The 25400-nt window shown below is 39.4% G+C and overlaps 1 protein-coding gene across 5 annotated transcripts in view; it reads left to right on the forward strand.

The window, feature by feature from the left end:
- Nucleotides 1–25400, forward strand: part of BMPER (BMP binding endothelial regulator) — a 296813-nt gene that overhangs the window by 111030 nt on the left and 160383 nt on the right. For all 5 annotated transcript variants that reach the window (XM_059171541.1, XM_059171542.1, XM_059171543.1 and 2 more), the window contains one exon: nucleotides 783–865. In XM_059171541.1, the coding sequence (XP_059027524.1) occupies nucleotides 783–865 (83 nt within the window). The remainder of the gene's footprint in view (nucleotides 1–782; nucleotides 866–25400) is intronic.

Here is a 25400-nt window from a genome sequence, read left to right on the forward strand (position 1 = left end):
AAGAATACATCAGTGTCCTGAGTGTCTTTCTGAATTGGAGATACCTCCTGGGCTTTTCATCTTATTTTTAGCCAAACTTGGTGGCTAAACCTCTTTAATATGGCGTAGGGCGGACATCTCTTTTCCTGCCTTCCCCCCTCCCTGCCTTGGTACGTGACCTTCTGGTAGGTCAGAGCCGAGTTTGAATCCCAGCTCTGCTACCTGTCAGTTGGGTAAGTTACTTCCTCTCTCTGAGCCACAGTTTCCTCATCTATGGAGACCGCGACAAGAGTCCCTGCTTGGTGGGCTCACTGTGAAGGTGGAGTGAGATCAGGGGTACAAAGAGCCTGGTAGGGGCTGGACAATTCCTGAACATTCACCAAGTGACAACTCTTCATGTCACTTTTTCGGTAGCTTGATTTCTCTCACTTGGCCTTCTTTTGTTTGCCTCTTCCAGCCCCTCTGGGTTTAGGTGAGGCTGGTCCGGGTGGTCATGGTGAGCCCCTTAGAGTCATAGGACTCGCTGTTGTGTAGTGTTCCCCTTGGGCTGACCTGGCTTCCACCATCCTATTTGCTTTCTAGCATCTTTGGGTTTCTGGACACAAGTCAACCTTTTCCACTCCTTTTTTTTTTTTTTTTTTAAACTATGAAAAAATCTTGTTCTCTGGTTAAAGAGAACACTCTGCTAGGTGGAAATGCAGGTGGGAGGTGAATAAGCAAGTTGGATGAGCAGTGGATAGAAGCATAGTGTCAAGCTGAGCAAAAGCTGCTGCCGTAATGCTAAACTTCTCTTCATTTTCCAGGCTGTGTGTTTGAGGGTGTGCAGTACCGAGAAGGTGAGGAATTTCAGCCAGAAGGAAACAAATGTACCAGGTGTTCCTGTGTTGTAAGTACTGCCCTGGATATTCTATGGATGTTCCTTCTGGTGAATCATAGCTGGGATCTACCACGAGCAGCCCTGATTCTCTTTACCATCTCTTCCTCTCCCTCCTGACATGGAATCGAGGAAAAAGCTCATTACTCTAGGGCAGGTTTCTCAACCTTGTCAGTATTGACGTTCTGGGCTAGGTAGGTTTGTGCTGGGGGCATTGGGAATGGATGTTCCTGTGCATTGTAGGATGTTTAGCATTATCCCTGGTCACCACTCATCAGATGCCAGTAGCACTCCCCTCACCCCTCACTTATGATAAGCAAAAGTGTCTGCAGACATTGCCACCTGTCTCCCGGAGAACAGGATCACTTCTGGTTGAAAAGCACTGGTTTAAAGAGTGAGGGAGAGAAGCTGGTTTCCCTCCATCTGCCTTCTTCTTTGGGAGGTTCTGGATTCTCTTTCCTTTGAGGTAGCCATTGAGTTCTTCAGTGCAGTCACATGGGAAGCAGAGTGGGGATAAGGATAGCTTGCCTCAGTATATTTTTTGGGGTGAGAGAACCTGATAATTTGGTCAGGTTGGTCATTTTCACTGGGGGGATGGATAGGAGGAAATGGGCGCTAAACTGTACAGTCAGGGCAGAATAGGGATTAGTGAGACAATAGACTTGCCTTTCTAAGATTTGTTGACTTGTGAGTCATGTACTAAGGATAGTTTCCAAGAAATAGTAATGAAAGAAGGAACTTGGTATGTACCATAATTTTAAAGGGATCTTTTTAATTAATGTATTTCAGATTTGGAGATCATTGTTGGTGATGGTGGTAATGGTGATGATGGGAAGTCTAGTCTTAATCAGTGCTCCAAGTTACTTACTATAGGGAGTTATACAACCATATATTTTTAAAACTTTTAATCCTTTGTAATGAAGAACATATAGTAGGCATATCAGAGTATTTAAAAAAACATACATGGAGAACTCCAGTATCCTAATTTCACTAACGCAGAATCTGTGGATCATCATGAATCATAACATTTGCCATTTCTCTACATATCTTTTCTAAGATCTTTCCCTTGTCCTACATCACACATTAAAGTGAACATGACCAAGGATGATGGTTTTTGTATAGGGAAGAAGAAGGAAAGGAAGGGAGGAAGAGAGAGGAGACATATAAAAGTTATGTAGTATGAGGTGTATAATACCCATAATATTATAATAATATACAAAAATATGAAAGTGATTTCTTGATGAAGATGGATAAGAGTTTGCATATTCAGACTCAACTGTCATGTCTTTCTCCTCTTGCTAATTATGGTTAAATAGCTTTATGTTATTTTTTCACTTAAATAAGCCATTAATAATAAGCCCATTTCTTTTTTTATTTCTTCCATATTGGTAAAGTTTTCTGGTAATTTTTAAAGTAAACTGGGTAAATTGAAGAAAAAAAAAGGCACATTTCAGTAGGTAAATTTTATTTATTTTGTTTTATTGGAAAGATATAATTTATTCATTAGAGAGAGGGAGCATGAGAAAGAGCATAAGAAGGGGGAGGGGCAGGCAGAGGGAGAGGGAGAAGTAGGCTCCCTACTGAGCAGGGAATTGGACATGGGGCTTGATCCCAGGACCCTGGAATCATGACCTGAGCCTAAGGCAGACTCTTAACAGACTGAGCAACCCACCCACCCCTCAGTAGGAAATTTTAAATCTGTACCTGCGTGAACTTTCCCATAAAGGTGTGCCAAGATTAGGCAGCTGAGCCTCCTTGGGGAGGAAATTCTGAAGATTGCAAGAGGATGGAAGTCTCCTGCAGTTTTATCAATGACAATCATACACACTGATCTAATGTCAGGAACTGGAAATGAGTTTAGAAACTATACACACAGGGGTCACAAACTCAAATGTGTGTTTAAGGTATTCAGATTTCCTGTATTTGTAAGCACAAAGCATGTTGACCAAAACATACTTGGGGCCCAAGTTCAGGCCCTTGGAAGTCCTGCTTTTATTTTCAGTTTAAGAAATGAAAATCCAAAGATGTTACTTGCCTGAGCGTTCCTGCTAGTGAATTTTCTCCAAACCTATATTCTATATCTTTTCTATATTCCTGTATTTTAATCTCCTAATTTCCTAATCCCATATTCTTTCCAGTTCTGTGCACTGCCACCCTTAGCACATTAGGGACGGTGAATGGCTTTTTCTTATGTTCCTGATGTCAGTCTCGAAGCTAATAGAAGAAGGAGAAGAGAGGAAGGCGCTCTCCCTTGGGGATAGGACATTTGTCTATAGGCTTAGATATGAGGAGAGCCATGAGAGCAGTTTTTCTTTTTGTGAATGCAAAAATTTAAAATGTCAGGTTTGGTTTTTTGTAGCTTGTTATTAAAATAATCTGGTTTTTAATATTCTTTCGTTTGTTACCTTTTGATGTGGTACACTAAAAGAAAAAAAAAGATAATGTCTTGGCAGCAAACAGTCCTGTTTTGAGAGTGGTAACCATAGATGTTTGCTTTAGAAGTAATATGGCAAACGCACAACCCGCCAGCCCTGGGACCACGAGGCCCAGAGTTTGCTGCTGAGCAGCAGGCTTGGAGGCTTTGGCGTGGAAGGTGCAAGAGGGAACGAGCTGTCATCTTTCTGATCGAGGGGGCAAAACTGGACAAATGCTTTGGACAGGACCAGTATGAGGCTAAATTCTGGGGAGGCTCTAGGAAGAGGTGTGGAGTATAGATTTCTCTGTGAGAAAAAGACGACTATGTATAATAACCTATGTGCTGTGGTAAAAAGGAAAGCGATGCTGTCCTGTGAGAGATCTGAATGTATGTGGTATCAGTGTGCACATGTATTTGTATGTGTATGTGTCTGTATCTGTGAGTGTGTGTATCTACATAAATATACAAGTCTATATAATCATGCCTACAAATAGAAATACAAACCCACACATGTCCATGAAATAGACCCTGAGACAAGGATTTGCAAGTAATTCGTTTCTGTGGGAGAGACACAGAACGCTGGCTGAGGAGTGTGGTGATGACATGAGGAGGGGAGGCAGTCAGTGGAGGGGATGTCACCAAACAAATACCAGTGTGCTTGGCCAGAGTGCAGTCCTGCTGGGCAAACCAGAAACCAGTGTGAGATTCGTGCCTCAGAATTTCCTGCCTGAGATGACAGGGAGAGAAGATATATTTACAGTAACTTCCATCTGCTCGAGAGCGGGGTTGATCGGGTACCATCTGAGGCTGCCACTCAGGGGATGAAGTGACCTCTAGCCCAAGAGGAAGAAACCTAGGTCGGGGCAGCTGGAAGTCCGGCGTGTGCACTCGTGTGCTAAGTGTGGGAGGGTGGCGGTGGGGCAGCAACACAGTCAGCTACGGCCTAGTTATTCATGTGTGTATATGGTACACAGACACACACAAACGATACTTTATTTTTTAAAGAGACAGAGTGTGCCCATGTGAGCTGGGAGGGACAGAGGGACGGGGAGAGAGAGAATCTTAAGCAGGCTTCATGCCCAGTGTGTAGCCAGATGAGGGGCTCGATCTCATGACCCTGAGATCATGGCCTGAGCCAAAATCAAAGGTTGGACACTTAACTGACTGAGCTGCCCAGGTGCCCCCAACACATGAATATATTTCTATCTCTGGATATGTTTGTGTATATGTGTGTGCATATGTATTATAGGTATAGATTCATATGCACTGGAAGGTACAACACTGGAGCACCTGTCTTTTCCTTTGCTCCTATTGCTACCTGGTCCAGAATTCCTTTCCTTTCTTTCTTCACCTGGTGAGTGTTTGAGATCTCAGAGTGATGATCACCATCCTTTGCAACTTGTTGAATGCGTTGTTTCCCAGATGGTGGGAGCAATGTTTTCTCGTTTGTGTTGCCAAGGCTCAGGGCTCTCACTGGCTAGCTCGCCCGCCCTCTTTTGCTCCCTCCTTCTCTCTCTCTCACACACACACACACACATACACTTCCAAGTAGCAGGCTGTAGCATGATTGCTGGTTTATCTTCCTTTAGTCTGTATTAGACCATGGGCTCCATCAGGAGAGAGCCACGTCTCCTAGGGCACATCTTCCTAACCTTGGTACGTAGTGCTGTGAGTGTTCAGTGATGTTAGCATTTTTTTATATTGCTGTCTTGTGACATTACAACCCAGTGATCTCTTCTCTTCCAGTGACAGTTCTGCCCTTTTGAGCTGGCAACCCCTTCTTGCCTGGGAGAATGGTTTTTGTATGTAGAAATCCCATTCTCATTAGATTTCTGTTCTCCTGGGAGACACCCTAAAGAGTCATATACACACAAAACATCCCTACAGTATGTTAAGCCGTCTCTGATGGATGACTTGCCAACTCTCTGGGGTGTTCCTTGCTCTCAAGTAAATATTGCATGTACCATGTGGCTTATATTTTATATCTGACCCTTTTAGTTACACCCCCAAAATTTGTGAAAATTGGTCTACCCATGTTTTTGTGATGTGGTGACAGGAGCAGACCACCAGAAAGACATTTCATCTTCTTGAGATGGATTCCTTAGATAATGAAACAAATGCCTTATGCATGATTTTACATCCTTGATTTAGGTCAGGACAGTATATATGGCATTCCAGACAGTTGAGAGCATGCTAACATTTGAAGATATCTGGAGAGGATTTCACAACCTCTTGCTCTTACTCATTCCAGAAGCAGAGCATCTAACATTTTTAGGTGTGAATATCATCATGACTCACACAGAAAATGCAGTGCTTTCCTATCACTTGTTAAACTATATAATCCCCATCTACCCATTGCATGAATAAGAGAGCCAAGAGAATTACTTCTCCAGAGTCCCAATACTAATGGGGGCGGGGGTGAAAACTTGAGTTCCTTTGGCTGTTCCATACAGTTGGCTGAGTCCTACGGGAGTGCATTCCTTATGGCATATGTTCAGTGTGATTAAGTCCTACATTCATTTTTAAATGGAAAGAAGATGATTCTTTCCTAATACAGAGGCAAAGAATTATTTATAAAGTATACCAAGCATTGGTTAGAGCACACATCTGTTTCTTTTTGGTTTAAGCATGAGCTTTTACTGCCTGCCTAACTGGACAGCACACTGTTCTGTATGCCTTTGTTCAGTCAAATTTTCAGGGAGCAGGATGGTGGCAGTTGGCACAGACATTTCTGTAAAATCCGATGTCTACAGACTTGTAAGACTAAAGACCAAGGTGCCAATGAGAGATGTTTGTGTTCTCTTTTACCAAACTATTTTAAGAACCCTATGGGCTCAGTGTTCTTGGAAATTCCTCACTGAAGGGAGTAAAGCCCACAGAGTATGTAGGATACTCTTAAAAGAGTGGCGTCTGTAAAACCAGCCAAATTAACTGGCCAAGATCAATTACTTTTGCTGACAAAGGAGTATTAAGTTCAGAGGATTTTTACTAATAAACATGGGTTGTTAATGGGCTGTCTGTGATGAAGGAGCTGTACTTTACTGGCTCTTAGAAGCCATGAAGTCCATAAACACCTTTGCTCTCACTTACACTTTAGATACTGTGAAGTGCTGTCTCCCAGGGAAAGTGAAACTCCTTGGAAGGTTATTTGAAGAGAACAAAGCAAATGGAGATCTTCATGGTTTCTACTCCTCTTAAACCAAATTCCTTAAGATGGTCTGTATAGCCTGGCATGATCTGACCTCTGCCAAGCTCTCTGGCCTCATCATTGGCCTCCCATGTTCTCTCTGCTTTGGTCCCTGGGAAGATCCTCAGAGTTCTCACTACAAAGTATGGACCCAACAGCCGTGTTGGTCTCACGTGAGAGATTGTTGGAAATGCAGAATCCCAGGCCCTATCCCATACCCATTGAATTGAAATCTGAAGTTTAATAAGACCCCAGGAGTATTTACTTGCCAGGTAAAGTTAGAGTAGCACTGGTCTAATATCTCATTGCCTTTACCTGGGCTGTCTTTTCTTCTCTCCTTTCCTCTCTGTATCATCCCACATACCCAGCTAATACCCACTCGTCCCACGATTGGAAGTCCAAGCATTCCTTCTTTAGGGAAGCTTGATCTGATTCTCCAGATGAGATCAGGTCATGTTGCTAAATCTTTTAGAGCAGCCCGTACTTTACTGCCCAAACATTTGAAGTGATTTATAATTAGATTTTTTATACGTGATGATTTTATCTAACTCCATGAGGGTACAATGGTTTGTATCCTTACAGCTTGATACGTAATGGGCATGCACAATAATTGCTGAATTCATGAACAAATGACTCCTAACTTTGCTTTTCCTTTCTTTCCCCATTGCCCCTTTCCCCACTCTGCTACTTTGGTTTCCCCCGGCACATTTAGTCTTTGCAAGTTCAGCAGGGAATAGAGAGATGCACATCATGGTAGATGAGCTCAGAAAGGAAGATGGATTGATGTTCAGCTGCTGTAACACTTATAATAAATTGCTTTGTATGGAATGTGGATGACTTCTCTGGAGATATCTTCTTTGGAAAGTGCTCCTAAAACCTCAAAGATTCCTACTACTCATGGCAGCTGGAAAATGCAGTGACAGGAAGTACTTGCCAACGTTCAGGGCAGAGCTTTGGAAAGAGTGATTCTGTACACTCAGAGTTGAACCTGCTCTGAAGTAAGGGGGAGACGTGCCCAACCTCTCCCTGTTCCAGCACGTTCAGCTTCAGATTTCTCTTCCCTATGATAGGAAGCAGTGGGACATCTCCCCATCTCTGTGGTCACGTGATGCCACGGCAATCCAAGTCCCATATTCCCAACCGTACCGCTGCTCCTCTTGCGTGGAGACTTGGGACCCTCCGTGCTTGAACCGTCTCACAGGGCCTCTCTGACTTGTTGTAATACATGCAATTTGGCACATTTTAGATCCAGGCTGTCATTACATCTTTCTTGTCCACAGGGAGAAATTTGGCTACATCTGGGCAATAAATTGGAGAATTGAGCAATTGTCAAGTGAATTGGATTAATGTGGGCAGTTTATCTAAATGGTGTGGGCCCCAATCCCTCACAATAGTTTTCAAAAGTAATCTGAAATATTGGTGTAATTGCTGCAGTGTATTTTGCACTGTGGTTGTACCGTCACCTTGAGGACAAAAAAGTCTTGGTTTTGAACAGTTGTTGAAAAAAGGAGTCTTTTCTTTAGGGTCTGGATAGAACTCGACCACTAGGAGGGGATTCCAACTTGTTTAGAAAAGTGGCTGGGGATATGCTTGGCTTTGTTGCCTAGACCAGGAATTTCTGAATCTTGGTGTTTTATGTTTGAATGGATCTGAGCAGTTGTGATCTGTCAGCTGACTTGTATGGAAAGGTCTATTGCAATGCCATTCTCTTTATATTGAATCCATAAATGTACAAGTATTGTTAATGGCAGTGTTAAATTCTTGCTTCTTTAAAGTATCACCAAAATGATCTGTGTCTAAAGCAAAACCAAGTGTATTGCTTACTGTGTTTATTGATCATTACCTTGACAGAGCCTTAAAATTATGTCTTAGAAGGAAGGCAAAGATGAGATATTTATGAGATTTGGGGGGCATCTAGTTTAAGGTGGGTTTTCACTTGATTTGGATTGGTGCACTGATATATTAATATGATATACTAGTCTAGAATTGGTAGGAACAGTAAGGCAGGGGCTCCAAGGCATGTCTTAAAGAGTTCATGAGCCTAGATGAGTTGTCTATGTTACTAGTTGAGTACTTTCAACGAGTTCCTGAAATCAACAGGAAGCTCAATTTTTTTGATGTTAAAAAGACTGGGAATAATATTGTATATTTTAAATCCTATTTTGGCTCTGCCTCATGTGTTTTCAATCTAAATACTGGATTTTAATCCCTACTATGTCTTTATTTTTTGGTAGTTTCTAAGCTTTCTTATGCTTATTTCTTTATATAATTTATAACTGAAGCAGTCTATAAAGTTATTTTTCTGTGTAGGGAGCCACCATCTTGGAAATGAGCCCAATGGGGAAAATAGTTGGAAAGGAAATTTCTTGTATGACATTTGAACATTCATAGGAAAACACATAGTTTGAAAAGAGATCAGTGAATGATTTATTTGCAGAGTAATTATTGTTAAAAATAGCTGCTTTTACTGTATATGCTCTGTGCCAGATACATATAATGATTTAATGTTAATTTTCAAAATTGTTCTGCAATCTAGGGAGGCCTTAGCCCCCTTTTTCGATGAAGAAATTGAGATTCTGAGAAGTTCAATAGCTTGCCTAAGGCCAAAGAACTAATAAGAATTGAAATCTTGAACTGCTTGATTATAAAGCCACAAGTCATTTCTCTCCCATCTACCCTCCCTCCTCTGGACCAATCAGTATAATTTTGAGATATTATGTATGATTGTAGACATTCGGAAGTGGGAAATGGCACTTGAATCTATGGAGTGAAGAGCAACCAGACTTTTTGAGGGGAAATAATGGTGAGTTGAGCATTTACAAAGAACCCCAGTTCTGGTGCAAGAGGTACAAACACAATAAAAGTGTGAATTACACTTCTGTTTCAGAGGCTCACAGGTTTAAGCAAGTTTAAACTCATACCAGATTTCAGCCTTGGGCGTTCAGCCTAAGGATTTGTCACTGTGATGCCAGAGTGGATGAAGAACATGTATCTGTTACCCTCACATCAGATGGAGAATGGAGACGCTATGATCTATGGTGCATCTACTCGCCAAGAACTTATGAATACACAAAGAAAATGTGAGAGTTGTTGGGACAGAGCCATTCTCACTGCTTCTGCTTCCAAAGATGGATAGAAATAAATGTTTATCTGATGGGGCCCGTCTATCCCCTGCAGTAGTCACCAACAGAGTCGAAGCAGCAATTTGGGATAGCCCTCTTTGGAGATTATATAGAGGAGTTGGATTCAAGTGGACAAGAGGTTCAGTGGTTCTGTGAGTGGAAATTCATCCTCCTGGTAGAACGAAGCATGTGTTTAATTGTTTTTGAGTAATTGCTTTCTATTGTCCATCTAAGAAACGAATGCATTTGCATAATCGAGCAGAGTTTGGAATAGAGATTGAGAGCTGGTAGGAAAATGAGCTCTGTCGGTTAAACCTCCTCCCATTTATCCTTGCAAAGATCATTCCTTTAATTTTTCCTTTACCTTTTATTCTCTTTAAGTTGTATCACCTGATGAGCTGTTTTTATCTCTGAAAAAACCCAGGAGAGAAATTATTTTACTAAATGCTGAAGAATTTCCCAACTATTTAGCCATTCCTCCTTTCATCTTTCCATCCATCATTTGTCTCTACAGCCAGCCAATCATTATTCATTTAATTGACTGTCTTCTATGTGCCTATATTAGGCACTGAGTGCTCAAAGATGAAGGGGGTTTCACTTTTTATCTCCAGACAGTTATAGTCTATTGACTTTGGTATATTAAAAATAAACCCCAAGTCAGTTCATCATGCAGCACTTTTTGGTGTACAAAGTATCAAATGATATTATATGATAATATGTGCTAACTATAAGATGGATGATAATTACATAAATTCCAGATGGACTGAAAAATAGAAATAATGGTACAATTCAAAGATAACCATTGTTAATATGATTTGATATATTTCCTTACAACCTTTATTCTTCATATCTACATATAGTTATATAATTAGGTAGGATCATATCTTCTACATTGCTTTGCATGTTGGTTATTTTCATTTATCATCATATTGTGAATATATCTCCATTCCATTAAAAAGTCATTGAAAATTGAAAAATATTTTTAATAGCTACATAGTATTCCATCAGTATACTATGATTTATTTAGCTTTTTTTTGGTATTAAAAAACTAATACTGTTTTCAGTTTTCACTGATATGAGTGACATAACAAATATCTTTGAGAATTAATCTTTCTTTGTTTCTCTGATTGTTTTCTTAGGCTAAATTCATAGAGGTATAATTAGTGGGTCAGGGATACAGACACTGCTCTGTGTGTGTGTGTGTGTATGTGTGTGTGTTGCTAAAATATCTCATGTAAGAGATGTCCTGATTTCCACTTCATTCTGTAGCCCATAGGTGTATATATTCCTGCACCAAAACTGTTTTCCCACTTCAGAACCTTGTTTTCATTGGCATTTGACTTCTGGAACTAAAAAATTTTTTTTTATACATCAATTAGTCAATTGTGTTTATTCTGTAACTTATGTTTTTATTTCTCATTTTTCTATAGAGTGGTTCAAGTTTTTTTGAAGCTTATGTCTGTATGAAGGGTATTCATCTTCTTCTACTTACATTAAGGTGCATTTTTAAAAACATTGAGAAAAATGCTGTGTCTGTAGTCTGACCTTAGTCTGCATGTTGATTGTTGGATAATGGCAGAGTTTGCTCAAATCCTGTGTGTTCTTCCAATCTTTTCTCTTCAAATCTTGATCCAAACATATTAATAAAGAGAAAAGTGAGTCAACATTGTTAGCTCCCAAACTTAATTAATCCAAGACTTTTCTTGATTTCAGCTCCTCTCTTTCCATCTCTGACCTCTTCATTTTGAGATAGTGATCTTCTGTACCTGTTCCCAGACTGCAGTGAAATTATTCTTTGGTTTCCTACAGTGCCTCCTCCCTACCCCATGGCTCTGCAGCCTCCCGCCTCTCTGTCTCCTTACAGTTTTCTCTTTCTCTCCTGGCTCAGAGTGAGAAAGATCCCTCCTGCTTTCCAGGCCTGTTCTTCCATGGGAGCTCTCGTCCCCATCCTTTCCTACCGTCCCTCCTTCAGTGTTTTAGATTTTGTTTTCTTGTGGACAGGCATAAAGTGCCTTACACCTTTGAGTGCAGTGTCTTGCACATAGGGAACAGTAAATATTTGACTAAATGTCTAGTCTTATAGTTTTTGATTTGAGTACCCATGTTCTTGAAAATGAATTATATGATCTAGAACCTTCTACCTTCCTACTTGGGATCTTGTTTCAGTCTTGAAGGCAGTAAGCTACATATTCACTTTTTTCTTTTAGTAAGCATAGTGACATGAAGGGTTTATGATAAACCTGTAGGGGAAAGAGAAGGCAATCTAAAACATTTAAAAAAAAAAAAAAACTGGCAAGGAGACATCTGAGTGTGAAGAGGTAGGGGTGGGGGTGGCTGAGTTCTGAGTCCTTAGCCTCATGGGAGGGCAAGTGTCAGAAAGTTATCTCCCTGTGGTGTGTGAGGACAGGAAAGGAAACATACATTAACAAGAGTGAAAAGAAATATCCCATTTGGTCAACAAAATAGAATAAAATATTAGTGTTGTGATACTTTAGACTATTTCCAGACACTTTTGATCTTTTCTCCATTATGAGAACTTAATTTTTTTTTTTTAAAATTGATACTAGGGTCTTGCTCCTCTCTTTCTTTGTTTCCATGTTCCTGCTTTATGGCTTCTCTTCCCCTCCCTTTGCTCTACCACATCTTTTTCATTCCATCCTGCTTCCATTTCCCCTGTCATTTCCAGTCCCCCTGGAGCTGTCCTTTTCTTCTCATCAGTATCTTGGCATGATAGATAGCCTGTTTCAGTAAAGTAGCATAATTCACTTTCATTGCCATCTTGGTCTCTCCTTGAATAACTGTCCCAGAGTTCTGTGCGCGCTAGATATTCTGGAATTATCTTTTGAATGAGTTGATTACCCATTTTGGCACCTTTTAAATGTCATTCAAATGTTCGATTTGGAGGGTGGCCGTGCTTTTGTGGTCCTGTGAATGGCTTCAATTACCACCGTTCTCTTTGAGTGGACTTTTAAATGGTACCACTTGTTTATTTTTTTTATTTTTTTTTAAAGATTTTATTTATTTATTTGACAGAGAGAGTTCACAGTAGACAGAGAGAGAGAGAGAGGGAAACAGGATCCCTGCTGAGCAGAGATCCCGATGCGGGACTCGATCCCAGAATCCTGAGATCATGACCTGAGCCGAAGGCAGCGGCTTAACCCACTGAGCCACCCAGGCGCCTGGTACCACTTGTTTAATGTAAGCAATAATGTGTTTGGATTGCAGGGAGCCACCGTGCTCCCAAAGATTGGGGGATACCAGACCACAGACACACAGAAGAATATTTCCCCTAAATACATCCAACATTGTCTTCTAAAGCCCATCTCTGAGGCTGCACTGAGTCAGTGCGGTGAATCATCCCTTGTAAACTACCTAAATTCTTACTGTGGTTTAGAAGGGCCAGCTTGAAATATTGAGCAGATTTTGCTATTTGGAAGGGGGACAGGCCTCCAGGATCTGGATGAACCTTCTGTGCAAGGAGCACCATGAAATGTATAAACAACCCAGAGTTATATCCAGTGTCAAACATTATCTATCACGTAATTCTATGCACTGCTCTTTTGCCTTGTGCCTCTTCGGTTCTCTGTGATATGCATCAGAATCAGACAACGTGATCGTGATTAACAATATTCTGTTCCAGATGTCCTGTGTGGGGACTTTTTAAACCTCTGAGTATTGCTGGAGTTAAACACAAGGAAAAACTGCTACTCAGAATGAACGGAAAGAAAGGTCAGAGCTTGTCCATGACATTTTCTTTAGTGAGAAGAAAAAGGTACCTGTTTCATTTTTGGTGTGATTAATATAAATTTGTGATGTAGTCAAACACCAATAAAAGCAGTTACCCATTGTACGGCAGTATACTTTGGTTATATTTTAAGAATGAAAATTCAGTAATAGAAAGCTACTTTTTAATTTCAAAATGAGTATGAAAATTTACTCTCACCGCATCATTCATACTGATACACATCTTACTTTTTTCATGCTTTAATCTGACAAAATAAGTTTTAATATACTTTCACATTTTGGTTGTCGGGCTATGTTGACTTTAGGGTTCTTTTCCCTCACCAATCTGAATTTATGAATGTGATTGGTAGATGACAGGAGTGACAGTTCTTGACATTGGTGGAAAATGTGTTTCTTTTCAGTTTCAAGTTCAAGCAAAGGAGAGGGAGAGTACTCTTGAGAATTTTTGGTTTTGTTATTAGGTTTTCAGCATCCATAATATTCATAGGCAATGGACACAGCTGTCTTTAATAACTAAGCACACTAACTGAAAGAACAGAACGCACGCCAGAAAAGCATCAGGCTGTAAGGATTTTTTCCAATGCAAAAAAATTTTCATATATTGAAGCAAGATTTCATTTATAACCAAACTGGATGTTTACTCTGAATTTCTATCAGTTAAGTAAAAGCATTTGACCAAGTGCTAGGAAAAGTGCAAGGAAGTTTTTGGTATTTTAAAAAGTTTTGCCCTTGCTACTATACTGCTCTGGATGGTTTTAGAGCCTGCAGATGTGTTCTGTCTCCCTCAGGGGGCATTGTTGTGGGCAAAGGTCACTGGCCAAGCTGAGGAGAACTGGAGTCCTGTCCTGCTTCTGTTACTGGCCAGTTTTGTGACCCAGAGCCTTCCCACTAACCTCTATGAGACTCAGTTTCCTCATAAGTAAAACAGGGGCTTGTTAGAACCTTCTCAGTTCTAGAATTTACTGACTCAGAAAACCTCTTAATTTTCCCAGGAAGCAGGTTATTTGACATACTCTAAATACAGGTTAATGGGATTATTTTTCTAATATAATAATAGGTCCTCACTACATTTTGGATTTTTTTTTTTTAAAAATAATGCATTAATTTTTAAATTATTCATAGTTAAATTTGCTCTTTGTTATACATATCTGTGAGTTTTGACAAATGCAGTCATATATTTTAAATAGGTAATGTTAGGGACGCCTGGGTGGCTCAGTTGGTTAAGCAGCTGCCTTCGGCCCAGGTCATGATCCCAGCGTCCTGGGATGGAGTCCCACATCGGGCTCCTTGCTTGGCAGGGAGCCTGCTTCTCCCTCTGCCTCTACCTGCCACTCTGACTGCCTGCGCTCACTCTCGCTCCTCTCTCTCTGACAAATAAATAAATAAAATCTTTAAAAAAAAATAAATAGTTAATGTTATTATAAATTATATTCAGAGATGCAAAAAAATCTACCTATCATTGTAGCTATACCACAAGTTATATTAAAAAACTAGGAAGATAATCTAGTTTTGACTCTTCAGTCATAAAGCTTCTCTGAAATATCAAAACATGTCTGGTGCCTCCAATAAGTCTTGAGTGAGGAGAAAGAGGCTCTCATCCGTTTTGGATCTCATGAAGGTCTTCATTCATGAAATGTATTCATGGATTTTGTTTGCATAACAACATAATGATTAGAAATAGAAGAAGCTTTTCTCCCCCCCCCCCCAAAATAACGGGTAAGACAGTATAACAGGATGGTAGTGAGGGCCAGGAATAGAATAGAACTCCAGCGGCTGGGTTCTGTCACTTCTGTTGCTGAATGTGTCAGTTGTAGCTTATTATACGGCCTTAGATTCCTTGCTCAGGGATGGAAAGGCATTTCAGTGGCTTCAACATGTTTCCACATTGGTGTAAACCCAAGTAGTATGAGATTGAAGGTTTTCTGGTAGAGTTTTGAGGTTCTCTAAGGAAAGTTCCTTGGCCTCTTCAGCTGTGTTCGTTCCTGGAGACCTGTGCAGATATGTTAAGTGTTGTTCCTTCCCCATGTTAACTCTTGTTTTTTTTCCTCATCCTGGGTATTGTCCAATCGTTGGTACAGAAGACGCTTGAGTTTAACACAGGGTGTGGGGTAGCCATGACCATAGTATTAATAGAGCCAGGGATTAACAAGTAAATTCTGGATATTCCACCCAGGATCTGGCCAATGGGCTCTGGTGGAAGGACATAGGCTTTGGAGTTAGTGGGTAATTCAGCTCTGCTCCTCTAGCAAATGAATATACCCCTGAGCCTCACTTTCTTCATTCATAAAATAAGGGACCCCTTCTTGGCAGAAATTATCCAGGAACATTATGTTTTCTTCCTCCATCTAAATATGGTTGCCATAGCAAATAGGACCTATAAAGCTGTTCCATGCCGGAAGAGTTTTACGCAAAATGAAAAGATAAGGATCTCTTGCTTCTTGTTGTAGAGATAAAAATCAAAGATTTCGAAGAAAATTTAGGGCTTTGGACCCCCACCCCCATGTTTTTTTTCTTGTTTAAATAAAAGAAGTCCCAGATGGCTGTGAGGATTTCATGGGATGGTCCATACAAAGTGTCCTGCCTAGTTACAGCACTTAGTAGATGCCTTCCCTTTCTTGCAGGGCTGAAGAAGTTTTAGTTATAGTCCTTTCAGTGGTAACCTGTTTGAATTTAGGACTTTCATTTATATATCAAACCTAAATATTTTAAACCAGAATTTCCTGTATTGGTTTCCTGAGAAGAAACCAACCAGATAGCTTCTTGGTGTCTGATTATTGCCTTCCTACACAAGGTGGCATGAACAAGCTGCCTCTTTGCCGTGAAATGCCAGTACCTCTCTTTTTGCTCACAGGGAGACAGTATTCTACACTCTAAGTCATTCTTTCTCTTCATTTAAGGAGCTGCTCTGTCTCCTTAGTTACCTTGGGAATTTCTAAGCACTATTCTAACCCAGCTCTGTCCAGTGAAAAAAGGAAGTGAGCCACACTTGCAATTTTTAATTTTCTAGTAGACACATTGAAAGAAATAAGAAACAGGTGAAATAATTTTAATAATACACTGTATTTAACCCATTGTATACCAAATATTATCATTTCAATATATAAGCATTATAAAAATCTTTATGGAACATTTTACATTTTTTTTTCTTTTTTCATACTACATTTTCAACTTCTGGCATGTATTTCATACTTATTTCAGTCTAGCTGCATTTCAAGTACTCAGCAGCCCTGTGGGGAGTGGCTACCATATTGGACAGCACAGGTATAACCAATGCTGAAAGGTACAGAAGAAGCAAATCCCACATTCACACTCGACAGGACCTTCCCTCCTGCCCAGTACCATTATATGCCATACTGATATTCCATTTGCTGTCTGCCTGGTTGATATTGTGCCAAGAAACCAGGATGAAGTAAACATGGAAGTTAGTTATTAGCTAGAATAATCCTTTCTAAGGTTTGCCTCCTTTTGCTCTGTGTCCTCCATCGGTATCATTTCTTCTTCAGGGTTAAAGCTAAAGTTCCACCCCCAACCTTATCTTTCAGTGCTCCCCCCTCATATACACCTTTCCAGACACATTAGGCTTCTTGCGATTCCTCAGACATGTCAGGCACTCTCATCTCATGTCTTTTGTATTTGTGGACCCCTCTACCTGGAATGTTCTTTCCCAGATGTCCAGGTCTGGCTCCTTCATCATCTTTAAGGATTTGCTTGAAAGGCACCTTCTTAGTGAGCTCTTTCCCCACCAATACCATTTAAATGGTGACCCTACTTTGCTACCAACTACCTCTGCCATCTGACACTCCTTATCAAATAGATCTTATCTATTTTTTCCTATAGCTTTTTTACTGCTATCTGATAAGCTTGTTTTTTTTTTTTTTTCTTCCCTCTATGATTCCCTTTCTCCCTATGCCCTGGTAGAATATAAGCCCCGTGAGGGCAGAGCCACTGTTCATTCATCACTGTATTCCTACTACCTAAAACAGAGCTTAGCACATAGTAGGAATTCAACGAGTTTTTGCTGACTGGATAAATGAATGAACAATACCAAATCTTTAATATTTCTAAGAATGCAGAATTCCAAACATAGTATTTACCAACAGTTGATTAAAATTTGTGAAAGTTCTGAATACCACTCTGACCAAGATAAGTAGCTTAATCTGGAAGATACAATCAAATCATTTATGCGTTAGCTTTTTTCTGGTTTGGAAAGTCCACTAACAGACCCTTATGTTGTTGTCCAGCTCAGCTAGACCCCTGTGGGAGTCTGGTCAGTGACCTCAAACAGACATTGCTCAGTTTTAAATGGTGACTTGTTGGAATGTCGGAGCAGATTCAAATTCAAATTCAAGCGAAGTTCTCAAATGCCTTTCCTTCTTTGGAAGTAGATACTTAGGAATTCTCAAAATTTAGGAACTTTCAACTTGAATATTTAATGGGAGCACATTGGATTCCAGCCTCTATCTTTATAAATCTTCAAACAAATCTTTCCCATTCAGTTTCAGCACGGTGCTTGAGAACGTTGTGAGCATGTGTACGAGGTCAAGGCTGAATGGTAAGAAGGGCTGTTGTTGGCCGGATTCCTGTGGGGAGCAGTGCTAACCATGGGCTTGTGCAGCCAAACAGTGTGATGTGATCCTCTGGCTGCAGAGAGCCCGCCAGACGCCCGAGTCTGGTGCAGTGGCTGCCTGGCTCTTCAGAGGAAAGGCCAATCTAATTTCGAAGCCAAAAAAACTTTCTTTTGTCTTTCATGTTTTTTCTCCAAGAAGGTGAAGTTTTGAAGGCCTCAGCAGGAGGGAAGTCTTTGGTGTCAGAGAGACTCTCAGGATTTTCTAACTTGTAGGGTGGAGGTTAGCAAGGAGCTCTCAGTATCTCTTTCCTTTCTCTCTGTCTGCTCTCAGTTCCTGAACATAAAATTGGCAATGACCATAAATATATTTCACACTAAGTCATTCTTTCTAGCGGTGGAACAGCCTCTTACCATTTTCTTACATGTTCCCAGAGAGGAAATCAAACCTTTGTCAACAGTTTAAGAGTCAAAACTCAAGACTGCAGTTTCTAGGCAATGAATCCTATTTCGACTTCCCTTTACCCTCCTGGGTGCTGGGAACACTGTGGGTTTCATACGCTGAGAATGTGCCATTTGGTGAATGAGAGCTTAGAATTCTAAGTTAAGAATGTCCTGTGGTTAGCTTGAAGTTTGGGAAGATAGTTTTGGATTAAAGCCAACAATCTCAAACTTTAAAAAGGTATGTCATCCCCCTATAAAAAAATAATCAAATATAGGAAGGTTCTTAAACCTTATTTTTATTATGTAATAATTCTTATACTCTCAAGTTTTAATTAATATGAAAAAGGCCTTACCATACTTATTCATTTATGCCATTCAAGGGTTTACAAAATATATAGTTTGACAAGAACTTTTGAATTCATTCAGAGAAAGGATATTCTATCCTGGAATCAGTTTCTCCTTTGTTACGAAGAGCCATTCCCTCTGAGACCCTCAGTTCTGACCTTATAATCTACATGGGAAGATGATATCCAGTGTATTGACTGTTTTCTTTCTGACTTCACAGTCCTCATTGAATGAAAAGGGCTGATGTTGAACTATGCATAAGCCTGGGGCTCGGGGGTGATGGAAAGACATGATGGAGGGAAGGATAGAGGCCATAGAGAACTCATTTTATTCTCCAGTCCTTTTTCTTTTCCTTTTTCTTCTAACTTTCTATTTTTTTCTTCTAAATACCTCTTTGGTTTCTCCCACTTTGTCAAAATCTCGAAGATAACCATGGCTGTAAGCAAGTTGGTGACCTTCCCAAACCCTCTGGCAGAGGGTATCCTATCCAGAGCAGTACGGTCAAGATCTGTTAAGAATTTTATATTTGTCTGTCACAACTTGTTTAATAATTATATTATTTTTCTGATCTACTAAATGCCTCATTTGTAATTTTTTTCTGTAACAAATCTATGAATTATAAAATATTCTTATGTTGAGAGAAAAGATGAGTTTAAAGACAGCTTAATCAAATTATATTTGAAAAGAAACTATGTGGCTCAAATATCCCAAGTTCTTATTGCCCCTGTGACTTCGGCCTATATATATTTTTTAAAGAAATACTTACTTATTTTAGAGAGAGGGAGCATGCAAACCGGGGGAGGAGAAGACGGAGAGGGAGAGAGAAAGATTCCTCAAGCAGATTATGGACTCTGCCTAGGGTTGGATCCCAGGACCCTGAGATCATGATCTGAGCCAAAATCAAGAGCTGGCCACTTAAGCAACTGAGCCACCCATGTACCCTGACTTCGGCATATTTTATTTATGTTATTTATTTATTTATTTATTTATTTAAGATTTTATTTATTTATTTGACACAGAGAGATCATAGGTAGGTAGAGAGACTGGCAGAGAGACTGAGCAGAAAGCCCCATGTGGGACTCGATCCCAGGACCCTGAGATCATGACCTGAGCCGAAGGCAGCGGCTTAACCCACTGAGCCACCCAGGCGCCCACTTCGGCATATTTTAATGAAGGAAGTGAAGCCATTCATTCATTCATTCACTTATTCATGTAATAAGAATTTTTACTTTGGACCTACTGGAATCTAGAGCCTGACTGTTCTAAAAGCTGGAAGCACAATAAGGAGCTAGAAAAATAAAAAATGTCCACCCTCATGAGGCCTACATTCCAGTGGGCAAGGCAGGCAACAACCAGGAGAAAAAGTGAAATATGTATATGTTGAAGAGTGAAAAATGCTAAGGAGAAAAGCAAAACAGAGAAGGTGGAGAAAATGTGTTAGAGGGCGTGTACAGTGATCTTAAATAATGGGGTCAAGAAAAGGGCTCACCTTTTCCTCACTAGTGTATTAGTGTATTATACCCCAAACTCTACTGTGTTTGTAACTAATAGAAACATGTCTGTTCAGTGAAAAGAGGAGCTGATAATTAAGAAATCTCCAGAGATTTGTCTAGACCAAATAATGAATTCAATGTGTATAAGTGTATGGATTTCATACTGCTTATCCCTTTATGAACTGTAAACTGACTCTTTGAGTCATGGCCGTTTTAGGGCTTGCTATTCTGTGATTTTTTGAGAAGTTACTGATGCAGAGGAATTTTGAGTAAACATGTTTTTGATATTTTGCCCACAAAAAATCCTTGCACAAAAATGAAGAAAGAGCACCACCATTCTAGAGAAACAAACCTGCCATCTTAAGTAATGGTTGAAACATTACCTATGTACTACTCCCACAAAAAAGGTTTGAACTGAACCTCATTATGAGGAAACAATCAGACAAATCCAAATTCAGTACTGGCCTAGATTCTCAAAAAATGTCAGTGTTGTGAAGGAAAATAGAAATTTGGGCAACTGTTCTAGGTGAAGTACATGAAAGAGACATAACAACTGAATGCAATAGGTGAATATGGACTAGATCCTGGATTGAAGAAAATACTTTAATAGACATTATTAGGAAAATTGGGAAGATTTGAAAATAGACTATTTTCGATGACAGTACTGACTGATATTCAAGTTTTCTGAGTGTGACAGTTACGTTGTCGTTATAAAGGAAAAAGGAAAGTGTTTTTAGCCTTAGGAGGTACATGCTTAATTGCTTAGTTAAGGGTAAGGATGTCTACAAATGAGTTTCAAACAGTTCAGAAAAAAGTGTCTCTGCCTTGAGGTATTGCAAAATACTAAAAACAGTTGTTTCTAGGTGAAGGACTTGTGGGTGTTCATTGTATTATTCTTGCAACTTCTCTGAAGGCTAAATTTTTTAAAAATTAAATATTGGGGAAAGAATTGGATGTGGTTGTAAAGTTATTTTTTTGTTGTTTTATCAGCTAACATGTTTCACCATTAGTATAATATTAGCTGTGGCTGTTTTTGTAGATGCCTTTATCAGGTTGAGGAATTTCCTTTGTACTTCTAGTTCACGGAATAGTTTTTAATATGAATAAGTATGGGATTTTATCAAACAAATCTTGTGCATTTATTGAGATGATCATCTGGTTTTTGTCCTTTGTTGTATAAATATGCTGTACTACATTGATTAATTTTTGTGTGTTAAAACAACCTTTCATTTGTGGGATAAATCTTATTTGGTCATGGCGTATAATATTTTATATGTTGTTGGGTTCAATTTGTTAGTATTTTGTTGATTTTTGTGTCTATATTTATAAGGGATATTATAAGGGATTTTTTGTGATGATGTTTTTGGTTTTTTGATCAGGATAATAATAGCTTTATAGAATGAGTTGGGAAGTGTTCTCTCTTATTTTTTGGAAAACTTTGTAAAGGATTTATGTTAATTTCTCTTCAAGCATTTGGTAGAATTCAATATTGAAGCTATCTGGACGTGATCTTTTTTTCATGGGAAGTTTTTTGATTACTGATTCAGTTCTCGTTAGAGATCTAGTCAGATTTTTTAGATCTTTATAGGTAAGATTCAGGAGTTTGTATCTAGAAATTTGACCATTACATTGTAGATCATCTAGGTAGTTGATATACAATTATTCATAGTATGCTCTTATAATCCTTATTTTTGTAAGGTCAGTAGCAATGAGGTTTCATTCTTTTTTAAAATTAATCTGTAATGCATATTTGCTTCAGGGGTACAGGTCTGTGAATCATCAGATCATCAGTCTTATATAATTCACAGCACTTACCATAGCACATACCCTCCCTAGTGTCCATAACCCAACCACCCCATTCCTCCCCCCGACCCCCAGCAACCCTCAGTTTGTTTCTTGAGATTAAAGGTTTCTTGTTTGTCTCCCTCTCCACATCCCATCTAGTTTCATTTTTTCCCTCCCCTCCCCCCATGACCTCCACCCTGCCTCTCAAATTCCTCATATCAGAGAGATCGTATGATAATTGTCTCTCTCTGATTGACTTATTTCACTTAGCATAATACCCTCTAATTCCATCCACATTGTTACAAATGGCAGGATTTCATTTTTTATGGCTGCATAGTATTCCATTATGCATATATACCACATTTTCTTTATCCATTCATCTGTTGATGGATATCTTGGCTCTTTCCATAGTTTAGCTATTGTGGACATTGCTGCTATAAACATTTGGGTTCACGTGCCCCTTCGGATCACTACCTTTGTATCTTAAGGGTAAATACTCAGTAGTGCAATTGCTAGGCCATAGGGTATGAGCTTTCATTCTTGCTTTTAGTAATTTGAGCTTTTTCTCTTTTTTTCCCGTTCAATCTCTCTGTGAAATTTGTCAGTTATTGTTTGTTTCTCAATCCCACCTTGACTATTTATTCTTTTTATTAAGTAGATATATTTTAGCCATATACATATATATGTCTATACATAGTAATTTCATATTCTCTATACATGAAATAATACATATGTATATATAATTTTCATAGCCATTTTCTTAGTGATTTTCCTGCAGATTATAATAAACATCTTTTTTTTTAAATTTATTTTTTATTTTCAGCATAACAGTATTCATTATTTTTGCACCACACCCAGTGCTCCATGCAATCCATGCCCTCTATAATACCCACCATCTGGTACCCCGACCTCCCACCCCTTGCCCCTCCAAAACCCTCAGATTGCTTTTCAGAGTCCATAGTCTCTCATGGTTCACCTCCCCTTCCAATTTCCCCCAACTCCCTTCTCCTCTCTAACTCCCCATGTCCTCCATGCTTTTTGTTATGCTCCACAAATAAGTGAAACCATATGATAATTGACTGTCTCTGCTTGACTGATTTCACTCAGCATAATCTCTTCCAGTCCCATCCATGTTGCTACAAAAGTTGGGTATTCGTCCTTTCTGATGGAGGCATAATACTCCATAGTGTATATGGACCACATCTTCCTTATCCATTAGTCCATTGAAGGGCATCTTGGTTCTTTCCACAGTTTGGCGACCGTGGCCATTGCTGCTATAAACATTGGGGTACAGATGGCCCTTCTTTTCACTACATCTGTATCTTTGGGGTAAATACCCAGGAGTGCAATGGCAGGGTCATAGAGAAGTTCTATTTTTAATTTCTTGAGGAATCTCCACACTGTTCTCCAAAGAGGCTGCACCAACTTGCATTCCCACCAACAGTGTAAGAGGGTTCCCCTTTCTCCACATCCTCTCCAACACGTGTTGTTTCTTGTCTTGCTAATTTTGGCCATTCTAACTGGTGTAAGGTGGTATCTCAATGTAGTTTTAATTTGAATCTCCCTGACGGCTAGTGATGACGAACATTTTTTCATGTGTCTGATAGCCATTTGTATGTTTTTATTGGAGAAGTGTCTGTCCATATCTTCTGCCCATTTTTTGATATGATTGTCTGTTTTGTGTGTGTTGAGTTTGAGGAGTTCATTATAGATCCTGGGTATCAACCTTTTGTCTGTACTGTCATTTGCAAATATCTTCTCCCATTCCGCGGGTTGCCTCTTTGTTTTCTTGACTGTTTCCTTGGCTGTGCAGAAGCTTTTGATTTTGATGAAGTCCCAAAAGTTCATCTTCGCTTTTGTTTCCTTTGCCTTTCTTTCTATCTTGAAAGAAGTTGCTGTGGCTGATATCAAAGAGATTACTGCCTATATTCTCCTCTAGGATTCTGATGGATTCCTGTCTCACATTGAGGTCTTTTATCCATTTTGAGTTTATCTTTGTGTACGGTGTAAGAGAATGGTCGAGTTTCATTCTTCTACATATAGCTAAGATTTTATTTATTTATTTGACAGAGAGATAGAGAGCACAAGTAGGCATACCTACAGACTGAGAGGAAGGGAGAAGCAGGCTCTCCACTGAGTAGGGAGCCCAAAGCAGCTCTCGATCCCAGGACCCTGGGATCATGAGCTGAACTGAAAGCAGCCACTTAACCAACTGAGCCTCCCAGGCCCCTGTAATTAACATCTTGATTTTAAAATACCTAATTCAGGGGCGCCTGGGTGGCTCAGTGGGTTAAAGCCTCTGCCTTTGGCTCAGGTCATGATTCCAGGGTCCTGGGATTGAGCCCCACATAGGGCTCTCTGCTCAGCAGGGAGCCTGCTTCCTCCTCTATCTCTGTCTGCCTTTCTGCCTACTTGTGATCTCTGTCTGTCAAATAAATAAATAAAGTCTTTAAAAAAATGGTTTAAAAAATAACTAGTTCAGATTAATGCCACCTTAATTTCAATAGTATATAAAAGTATTATTACAATATAGTTCTGTTTTCTTCTGCCTTTCTACTGTTATTGTCATACAAATCACATTCTCTGTAACTTATAAACTATCAACACAGTCTATTATTATTGTTTTATACAGCTTCTTTTAAATATAGGGAAAAAGGAGTAAGAAAAAAATATGTATTCATGCTGTCTTTTATATTTATCTGTGTAGTTACTTTTAAGGGTGACCTTTAATATTCATGTGGGTTTGATTAATGACCTTCCATTTTGCCGTGAAGGACTCCTTTCAGTGTTTCTGGTAGAGTAGTTCTGCTAGCAATGAATTCTCTTAGTTTTTATTTGTTTGGGAATGTCTTGATTTCTTCTTTGTTTTGAATAAGAGTTGTTCTGTATATAGAATTTTTGGTTGACAGTCCCCCCCCCCCCCCTTTTACTACTTGGCATGTGTTTTCTGGCCTTACTGGTTTCCAACAGGAAATCAGCAGTTTAATTTATTGGTGATCTCTTGTATGTGGTGAGTCACGTTTCTTTTGCTAAAATGAGAGAAGATTCTCTCTTTATTTTTGTCTCTCTATAGTTTGACTATTTTATATTTGTGGATTTCTTTAAGCTTGCCCTATTTTGTTGAACTTCTTGGATGTGTAGATGAATGTTTCTCACCAAATTTGGGGAAATTTTGAACATTATTTCTTCATGTATTCTTTCTGTCCTTTTCTCTCTCTTCTTTCCTCCCATTATTTATATTTACGACATCTACTGGTGTCACACGTATGTCTGAAGCTCAGTTTAGTTTTCTTTATTCTTTTTTCTTTCTGTTTTTCAGACTGGTTAATGGCAATTGATCTGTCTTCAAGTTCCCTAGTTCTTTATTCTGCCAGTTCAAATCTGCTCTTGAGCTCCTTTAATGAATTTTTTATTCCGATTATTGTTCTTTTCAATTCCAGTATTTTT

This window comes from Mustela lutreola, chromosome 4 (assembly GCF_030435805.1).
Source record: "Mustela lutreola isolate mMusLut2 chromosome 4, mMusLut2.pri, whole genome shotgun sequence".
Classification (NCBI taxonomy): domain Eukaryota; kingdom Metazoa; phylum Chordata; class Mammalia; order Carnivora; family Mustelidae; genus Mustela; species Mustela lutreola.